Source organism: Octodon degus, unplaced genomic scaffold, assembly GCF_000260255.1.
Source record: "Octodon degus isolate 3935 unplaced genomic scaffold, OctDeg1.0 scaffold00043, whole genome shotgun sequence".
In the NCBI taxonomy this organism is placed as follows: domain Eukaryota; kingdom Metazoa; phylum Chordata; class Mammalia; order Rodentia; family Octodontidae; genus Octodon; species Octodon degus.
The window spans coordinates 3,700,906-3,710,759 of NW_004524619.1; the positions used below are offsets into that span (position 1 = coordinate 3,700,906).

The window sequence follows — 9,854 nt, forward strand, 5'->3', positions numbered from 1 at the left end:
TTTTTTTTTTTTTTTTGGTGGAACTGGGGATTGAACTCAGGCTCTTGCGCTTGCCAGGCAAGCGCTTGTTCTACTGAGCTACCTCCCCGGCCAGTCATCTACTCTTTATTTTTGTATTTTTATTATTTTTGCACCACCACCCCCAGTCTCATTTACTGTCTCAGTGCACCGCAGGGCAGGGCCAGCTCTGCAGGCTGGGAATCGAAACCCCCGCCCCTGTGTCTGCCTAAGCAGGTGCTTTAGTCCGCTGAGCTGTCTTGCCGACCCTTTTCTTCCTTTTTAAATCTAGATTTTCTGACTGAAATGGATTCTTTGGGGGGATGATAAGAATGTCTTTCCTAGATTTTGGGGGCAGGATGGCCCACAACTACCTTTGGTGTCTCTTTCCCGGAGAACATTGTGTTTTAAAAAGCAGTTGCTTAACAGGGTTACACCCCCACCCAAAGGAATGGGCCTCCAAAGTTTGAGACCCCAAAGATGTAGATACTACAGGTCTTCTGGGGAGTACTGTTTGCTTTTGTCTTTGATCACATACATAATTTGCCCCAGAAACCTCAAGTTTAGGATGACCTGTTTGAGACCGCACTACACAGATCAGACTCAAAGTAATCCTTCTGATTTCAGCCTCCTAAATGCTGGGATTACAGGTGCATGCCATCATGCCCAATCTCATTTACTGTCTTAGTAAATGAAACAGTACGCCCTGGGGGCGGGGCCAGCACGGCAGGCTGGGGATCGAACCTCCGGCCCTTGTGTCTGCCTGAACAGGTGCTTTAATCCACGGAGCTGTGTTTTAAAGCTGTGGATTAAACTCAAATTTGTGAATTGGAAATCTTTCTAATGCTTCTTGGTGCCTGCCCCCTTCTACCCTCTACACTTTCTGAATGTGTCTTTGTTCATCTTTCTAACACTTTCCTTTCTGGTTTCAGGTGACCAGTCTTTCACGGAGGAAGTTAATCTAAAATTTAAAAGCTAGGGGCTGGTGAGATGACTCAGTGGTCTAAAGCACCTACTTAGAACAAGCTTAGCAAAGCACAGGGGCCGCGGTTCAATCCCCCAGCACCACATGCCAGCCAGCCCCGCCCCCTGGTGGGCTGAGCTGGCCACACACACACACACACACACACACACACACACACAAATAAAAAAAATAAAATAAAAAATAAAAGCTACCTAGAAAATTATAGACAGGATTAAATCACGCTAAAATGTTAGTGGCTGCCAGCAGTCTCCTTTATTGCCCTTTCCCTGAAGATACTTGCAGTTTTGAAGGGGAATTTTTACTTCAAAGGAATAGATCTGTAATGCTGGAATTTAGGTAACAGTAGTACAAATGGGAGGATTATTTGAGGCAGGGCAAAGTTTCTTTCTGGGTGGTTCCCCAGAGGCCAGCCTTCCAGAATGAGGCCTGACTGCTTCCCCTTGCTTGTCAACTTGTGCCCCTTCAGCTTGCATCCATCCCATCCCAGGATAGACGTGCCGTGACCCTGATCCAGAAGGGTGTTCTTCTCCCTCCTGGGCTCTGTGATGTGCTAACAGTGGATGGACATGCCTGCTGCCAATGTTGCTTTCAGGTTAAATTCAGAATTGAACTCAGTATGTAAATTTGGGTCTGGCTTTTATTCTAGTCTACCTTCATTGTGGGGGATGTTTTTGTGCAGCTGTACAGCCACCTATTACTTAAGCGTTTTTGAGCATTTTAGTGAGATTTGCGCTTGGGAAGGCACATGCAGCTTGCTGGATGGCTCAGTGATTGTCACAAACCCAACACCTCTGTGCCCTGTACCCAGGTTGAGGAACAGTATCATGAGGACCCCAGGAGCTACGTCATCCTCAGGCAGTCACTGTGGGCAGGGTGGGCAGTACCCCAGCTTCTGACACTAGAGTGGTTTGGTCTGTTTTGGAGCTTTGCATAAAAGGATCAAAAAATATCTACTAAAAAAGCACATAACAGCGTGGATGAATGCAGACTCCTTTGGATTGAGCATTCACCTATGTGTTTGTTACGTGTGCTCTTGGAGTCTGTGTTTTTCTAGCTTCATGATATTTTGTATGTGAACATGCTGCCCTGTTTCACTGTAAGGCTTTTAGGTGGGGAGATTCTAGCACTGGGCTTTCATGACTAATGATACTGTGAGTGTACCTGCCTGCTTTCTTTTTCTCTTTCTTTCTTCTTTTCCTTACCTTTTCTACTTTGTAAAGGAGTTTGAACCCAGGGCCTTTCCACTGAGCTACATTCCAGCCGCCCTTTTAATGTTTGCAACAGAGCCTAGACAGCCTAGGCTGTGCTTGAGCTCACGGTCCTGCTGCCTCAGTCTGCCAGAGTACTGGGATGACAGATGTGTGTCACTGTCTCTGGCTATTGTGAGCCTCTGTCCTTGTACACATGGCACAGTTTTATTGTCATATACAGTATTTAGGAGAGGAAGTTTACAGGTCACAGGCTACGAACATGCTATATTATTTCCCTGCACAGTTGCCAGTTCTCCAAGGGGGTTGTAGAGACTGCACTGCCGTGCGCAGCATAGGGAAATTCCGTTTGATTCATCCTTACCAACACTTGGTACAAGTTGGGGAGCCCCTGCCTGAAGTGCTTGAGACCAGAAGTTTTTATGATTTTGGAGCTTTTTGTATCCTAAAATAAGGCTTCATCAGTGGAATGTCCCTCATCTAAAAGTCAGATTTCTTTTTAAAAAAAAAATTAGGTAGTTGGTACACGGTCTCACTGCGCAGCTTGGATTCATGGGGACCCTCCTGCTTCAGGTGTGCACCACCACACCAGTCTTGATGGCTGGTGTGGCATGTGGTGCAGGGGATCGAACCCCGGTCCTTGTGCTTCCCTAGGCAGGCGCCTAGACTGCTAGCTGTCTTGCTGGCCAGAAAATCAGAATTCTTAAGTGGTGTGAAAGCTCATTTTTGAGCAGCATCTCTCAAAAAGTGGTGCATTTTGGGGCCTTACAGATTTTGGAATTTGGATGGGGGTCGCTTGCCTTGGGTTGTCAGCTTTCAAAGTGTTGAAGCCCTGCTGGAGATGCGTGTTACGCTTCCTGGGGATCTTCCTCTCACTTCCCCCGAGCAGGGACGTTGAGCTGCTTCTCATCTGTCCACGGTCCTCACTGTGACACGTGTGTTCAGACATTCACAGATGGCTTTTGGGTGTTGTGTTTTGTGCTTTCCTTAGCCGGCTTATTGGAGTCCTTTGACTGTGGACACAGTCGCACTGGCGGGTGAATGCAGTGGCGCTGTGTGACATTTCTCCCTAACGCGGCGCATGATACCAGGTTGGAAACTTAAAGCCTGCGTGGTGAGTGTTTAAACCACAGAACTTGGCTAAGGTTGCCCTGTTCTGGAAAGTTGATTGACCAGCTCATACTAGGTAGGCATATTGCACCTTCATGGAATCTCTGAATCGCCTTCTTTACTCTTAAAGTGTGTTTTGAGGGTGCTGCCCTACTAAGATTTTCCTATCGTAGTTAGAGCTTTTGCGTCATACTTGAGAAAACCCTACCTCCAAGTTTCTTTATATGACTAGCTAGACGTGGTCGGTTTCAAAGAGCTGTACGTCGCTGAACTTTTCTCCTGTCACGTGCAGGTGTAAAGGTTGCTCTCGGGGGAGGGGTGGGGTAGAGCCCTTGTAGTACCCTGTAAGTCATGCTGTTCTTAACCTTTCCTGTTCTCGTCCTCCTGAAGGCACCACGTGGGTGATGGTGGCTGCCTGGACTCTGCGACACCTTCCCCCAGCCAGTCTTTCCAGCCTGCCGGACCATCTTGTCTTTCCAAACCCCAGTGCAGGCTTTGCTGTCTCCATATCATTGCTCTTTTTTTTTTTTTTTTTGAGCTCACTTTTAGTCCACGCTGGTCTCGAACTCACAACACTCCTCCTGCCTTATCCTCCCTGTGCTGGATTACAGGCGTACACTACCACACCCGGCTCTGGCTCCACCATCCTGTTGTTCTTGGTGGTTGCTTGGCTGCATCTCCTCACAGTCCCTCTCCAGATGTATGCAGCAGAACCTGCCCAAGCACCACCTTTCTTGTCTTGTGTTATAATTGAAGTGTCCTTTCTCCCCAGGCTAAACTCCTTCAGCGCTGACACTGCCTGAAGCCCTGATGGTGCTTTGCCGGTAGGGGACACGCAGGAAAGCTGCATGAATGAGCACCGTGGTGAGCGTCTGGCCTCTCTGCCATCCTGCTCTGGTGGCAGTGGTGCCAGCTCACCACGGCCACCTGTTCGCAGCGCCCGGGAGCCTCTCCTCCCCTATCGTTTCCTGTCTGCTTTGCCCTGGCGGATGCCAGTTGGCCTGCTCCTCAGCAGTTAAGTCCGCAGCCTCTGAACACCAGCTATTACCTCTGCAGAACTACAGAGTATTTTACAAGTAATCAGTCCTTGCAGACTGCACATAAATCATGTCTGCTCAGGCCTTTGGACACTAATGTTCCTTTATTAAGGCATAAGTAAGCCTTCCTGTTCCCATCCATTCTTGCAGACTCCGTTTTTAATTACTGAAAAGTACAGCCTGGTTTTCACTCCACCACCCATCTCCTCCCACTCTCCCCACTGCTCACTCTCACTGCTTTTTTGAGGTTCGGTTTGTTTTTCTGGAGCTTGCCAAATTGCCTTAGGAAACTGGGTATCTTGTGAATGAGCTGAGCACAAGGAAATTCTTATCTCCAAAGGGAAGCGGTCACCGGGTTTCTGTGTGTGATATTCTCGGCCAGTTAATGTTCTCGTGAGCTAGACAGATGGCAGTGGCCCTCGGACCCCAGGGGGTGAGGGAGCCTGGTGGTCAGTGCACAGCAGGAAAACACCTTTCCCCCAGGCCTGCGGGCGTGGATAATGAGTCATTTTATGAACATCAGCCTGCACGAACGGAGGACCTGTGTTGTGTCCTGAGTCCCGTGGGAGAGCGTACCCCACACGCACACGACTGGAACGGTTCTCCATTTTCTTTTCAGGTCCAGCTGTAGCTCTCACTCTCACACACAGGGATTTCTGCTCCTGGTCCTTCTGGCCCTGCTCTTAATGTTCAGTCAGTTTTCATTGTGGTCTGAAATGACTCTGAGAGCGTAGGAGCGCCCTGTTATTTCTTACAGATTGGTCTAAAAAAGAAGAAAAGGGACTTGGAGATGAGGCCAATAAAAATACCGCCATCTACTTTTTAAAGATGTTTTATGAATATAAACTCTTGTCTAAACAATGATGGTTGAGGATAGAAAGGACTCCAGAGTTTAGGAATTGTAACAGCAACTTATTATTCTCTCTTAGCAACCATTCGCAGGGAGAAAAACACAGCTCTTGTTTTTCTAATAGGCCAGCTGAAACTATAATGCCCCGTACTGCTTTTTAGGTCCTGTTCATGTGTACGGATTAGAGTAGAACCAAGGTACTCTGAGGTATTATTTTCCTCAGGTGGAGGAAAAAAAGACATAAAACAGATATTGTTTTGCTGTCATCTAAAAAACCACAGGATAATTAGCAGCGGTGTGCTGAGAGCAAGCTTGGGTGCTGAACGTAGCCCTCCTCCGTATTCACGACCTGTGTAAGGTTACACTGAAGTTCTTACAGGCTCAGGCCTTCTGTGCGTTCTTCAGGAGACTTCAGATGATTCTCTCTACTGCAGTGCTGAAAAAAAAAAAATCTCTGAAAAAATAATTTACACACTTGTCCTCCTTTTTTTTTTTTTTTTTTTTCATTTTATGGGCAGCTGCTGACATGGGTTGTGGATTGAACAAGTTGGAGAAACGCGATGAGAAACGGCCTGGGAATATTTATTCAACTCTGAAGAGGCCTCAGGTGGAAACTAAGGTAGACGTGGCCTATGAATACCGCTTCCTGGAGTTCACCACGCTGAGTGCCGGTGAGTACATACCAGCCAGCCCTGGCTTTCCTGATGAGCTGGTGCTTGGGCCCACAGCCCTGTCCTGGGAGAGATCATAGTTGGGGGAGAGGGTGGGCCACCTAGAAGACAGCTTACACAATTCCAGATTTTTATATGAAGCCTCTCACTTTCAAAAAGGTTGAGATGATAATGTGTTAAAGCCAAGGACTACACCTGGGTAAACTGAGTCTGACCTGTGGCCCACGGTTTGTAGGTGCTGATAGCTACCTCCACGGAAAGGTAAGGTTTGCTCTAGTTCCTTGTGTTAATCTACCCATCTGCCTAGGATCTCCTGTCTACTGTCATTCTCTTATCTACTGGGGTTTGGCTTGACTGCACTTGGGCCAGAGATAGTCAGGTCAACTCTTGTGGCCCAGAGTCCAATGCCTGAGAGAGCAGGGAATGGCCCTGGGGTGAGGGTCCAGGTTACCTTCCCAGAGCCTCTGCTGTGTACACTCTGACTGGTACATGTCCTGGCTTCCAGGGGCTGCTTGGCTTACAGCAGAGAGAAGACTCAGATGCATGAAAACAAGGGCCCAGTGGGTATAATTAAAAGTTGGGTGATCTGTAAAATACAGGTTGGAAGAGAAACAGAGCCCTCTTCCTTTTGGGTTTTAGGAAGTTAAGAGCAAAAAGTGGGCCCATGAAGGCATTTTAAGCCATTTTCTCCCTGGGCTTCTGGGCTATATTCAGCTTCTCTGAACATAGTGGAGAATGAGTGGTCACTGGCCTCATAATTAGGGATTTGAGTCCTGTCTCTGCTCTGGGTAAGTCACTGAGCCTCTTGGGCCTTCAGTGTCCCCATATGTAAAATGGGCATGTAAGTGTGGCCCTCCAAAGTGGCTGTGAGGGTTGGAAGAGGGGATGTGTGTGCACTCCAGAAGGACCAGGACCTTCTGCTCTTCCTCCTCCTCCCGCTATCCCGCCTTCTTTTTTTCCTTCTCTTTTCTCTTCCTGCTGTCATCATTTAGATGTGCAAGCTTCATTGTTTAGTGAGCCCCGAGAGAGATGGGCAGCTGGGCGGCCCTGCAAGGACATTGTACCCTTTGCTCACACAGACCAAGCACACCATCTTCCTCACCCAGTTGCTTTCTTCAGTTGCCCTTGGAACTAAGTCACCACTGTCCTCTTACCCAACCAGATGTGACACCGTAGTCACCTGTAGCCCTGGCTTCTGTTTCTCCATGGCTACTGTTCTTTCATTTCAGCTTAGGCAGACTGGGTCTGCAAAGTTACCTCGTGTAGCCGGTGGCACATCAAGAGGTTTGGAGCATTTGGCCTGCCATTCATTTGTTCAGTGACTTTGCTTGCTCGTAATGTGCTGGGCACTGGAGTAAGATTAAGAGAAGAAGAATAAAAGCATGTCTAGGAAAAAGGACAGGAAGAAACTATTCTGGGATGTTAAATCCTGACGGCAAGGGCGCAGAGGTTACAGGGGAATTCTTTCTTTGTCATTTTCATAGCTTTCACATCTTGGTTATGTTTCTTATATTATTAAGAGGAATAATTTTGCTTGTTACAAAGCTCTGTGAACATGTGCTGTCCTGTTTGTCAATGTTTCGCCCTTCATCACTGGAGTCACTTCTCTACCCTCCTTGTTTGTTTGCCTGGGTTCCTGTGGCAGCAACCCCATGGTTTCACTGCGTCCTGCTGTCTTTGATTGCATTATCATTTGTTTTCTGATTATAAACTGAACCCATTCCTATTACGAGGAACTGGGGCAGCCCAGGGAAACCCTGCCTGGCTCTCTGCTTCAGCCCTTGTTCTTCAAATCATGGCTCCCTCGCTTCCAGCCCCTCTGCGCTCCCAACCACCTCTGCAGAGGGGCGTTAGCTTCCCTTTGGCCTCTCTTCCCTGCCTGTTGTCTTTTTTTAACAAGTTATTTTCTTTTTCTTTTTTTTTTAATTTTACAAGTTATTTTCGTTTTATTTTATTTTTTCATTTTTATGTATTTGGTACACGGTCTCATTACACAGCTCTGACTCGTAGTGATCCTCCTGTTTGCAGCCTCCCCAGCTCTGGGATTTTTTTTTTTTTTAATGTATTCAGTACAGGATCTCATTACAGATCAGACTTGTAGTGATCCTCCTATTTTCAGCCTTCCAAGTGCTGGGATTATAAGGGTGTGCCACTGTGCCCAGTTTTTAGTCATCATCTCAGTGCGCCCCAGGGGCAGGGTGGGCATGGCACGCTGGGGATCGAACCCTGGCCGCTGTGCTCTGCCTAAGCAGGCGCCTTAGTCTGCTGAGCTCTCTGGCTAGCCCCCAGCTCTGGGATTACAGGCGTGTACCTCTATGTGCAGACTCTGTCACAGGCTCAACTCTGTCACAGGAACCCGGGTCCCTGTGATTGCCAAAGGACAGGGTGCTTAGTCTGCTGAGCTGTCTTGCCAGCCACTTACTGTCTTTCTTACTGTGCTGCCTTACTCTTTCTGGAAGTGTCCTCCTCTTGGCCCCAGGCCCTGTGGGCTGTCCGACTGCCCATTTCTTTGTCTGGGAGTTCTCTGCGGAGACCTCCTTGCCTCGTCTTCCTAATCCCTTCTCTCAGAAGCTTTTCCTCAGCACCCGTTTGACATTTTTTACCTTCCCCCCAACTCCCCATCATTCCCCTCTCTTGATTTTTCTCTGTAGCACTTCTTAAGAGTCTATATATTTTGCTTGTTGACATTTTTTTTCCTGTCTGCCTTCCTTCATTAAAAGGTAGAATCCCTTCCCGTGGGGACAGGGGTTGTGTCTGTTTTATTCTCCGCTGTACCCTGGCACTTAAAAGATAATCAATAATTATTTGTCAAATGAATGCTCAACATACATTTCTGCATCCTGCTTTTTTTGCAACTTCACATTGTGGAGGGAGGCATGCAGTGCCCCCATCATATTCTTGAAGTATAATTTAATGGCTACATGTGTTTTAATCACTCAGCGTACTGTAACTCATTTAGTAGTTCCCTTTTATTGTACATTCAAGTTATTTTGGGCCCCGAGCTATGATAAATAATGTCCTTGTCCTAATGCATAAATCCTTGTGTACATTTCTGATGATTTCCTCAGGCATTGCCAGGATGAGGGCTGTGAGTGCCAGACCTCTTGATAACTTGCCAAGTTACCCTCTAGATGCGGTAGGACCTTGTTTGTCCAAGATGGATCTGATCACACTGCACTCTTTGGCGGGTTCCCCTGGGCAAATGAAGTTCAGCTTTAAGCTGGTATGGAGAGCTTTCTTTAACTTGGCCTTGCATTTGTGGACTCTGTCCCCTTATTCCCTGGAGGACAATGCACTGTGGCTCCTTTTCCACCTTCCTCACTTCTTCCCCAGCCCCCATCCCTTAGTGCTTGCGGGGTCCCACTCACCTGAAATTCCTTCTTCTCGACATCCATCCCATCAAAATGTCTCTCTTCTGTAGGTTGTCAGTACTGTCTTCATTGGTACTTGTACTTATCCAGTCTTACTGAGCTCCATTCGTCATCTTGTTCATCTTCCTTGTTTGTATTTTGTAGCTGAGAAGAGCCTGTCGGTATTACTTGTAAATGTAGATGTGGGTTTCGTATTCCTCACTGAGACCCTTTGCCCTGACACCACCACCAGCTTTCCTGAGAGGCCAGCTCAGTCTCCATTCCCTAGTGCAGAGCTGATGTTTGTTGAGTGCTTCCTACGAGCCCACTTCAGCGAGGGGATATTATGTTCTCAGCCTCAGTTTTTCCTCTCAGCTTTATCAAGGAGAGCGCTGCGCGTAGACTCCAGTATGTGTATTTCAAGTGCTGGAACCCACGTTGAGACGTACACATTTCCGTGGCTCCGAACTTCCCCGTGCCCCTTGCCCAGCCTGCCTTCTTCCCAGCCCTCCATCCCCAGCCAATTAGTGATTTACTTTCTGCCACTGATTTTGTTGCCTTGCATATGAATGGAATCACGGAGTACAGATGAGGGGCGGTCAAAGATACACTGAATGTTTTTTTTTTAGAATAGGGAAGTTGTTTT

At 47.6% G+C, this 9,854-nt stretch overlaps 1 protein-coding gene across 3 annotated transcripts in view; it reads left to right on the forward strand.

Moving 5' to 3' along the window:
- The window catches only part of Rftn1 (raftlin, lipid raft linker 1), a 286,679-nt gene that overhangs the window by 15,876 nt on the left and 260,949 nt on the right, over positions 1–9,854 (forward strand). For all 3 annotated transcript variants that reach the window (XM_004631675.2, XM_023715761.1, XM_023715760.1), the window contains one exon: positions 5,706–5,858. In XM_004631675.2, the coding sequence (XP_004631732.1) occupies positions 5,714–5,858 (145 nt within the window). In that variant the 5' untranslated portion in view covers positions 5,706–5,713. The remainder of the gene's footprint in view (positions 1–5,705; positions 5,859–9,854) is intronic.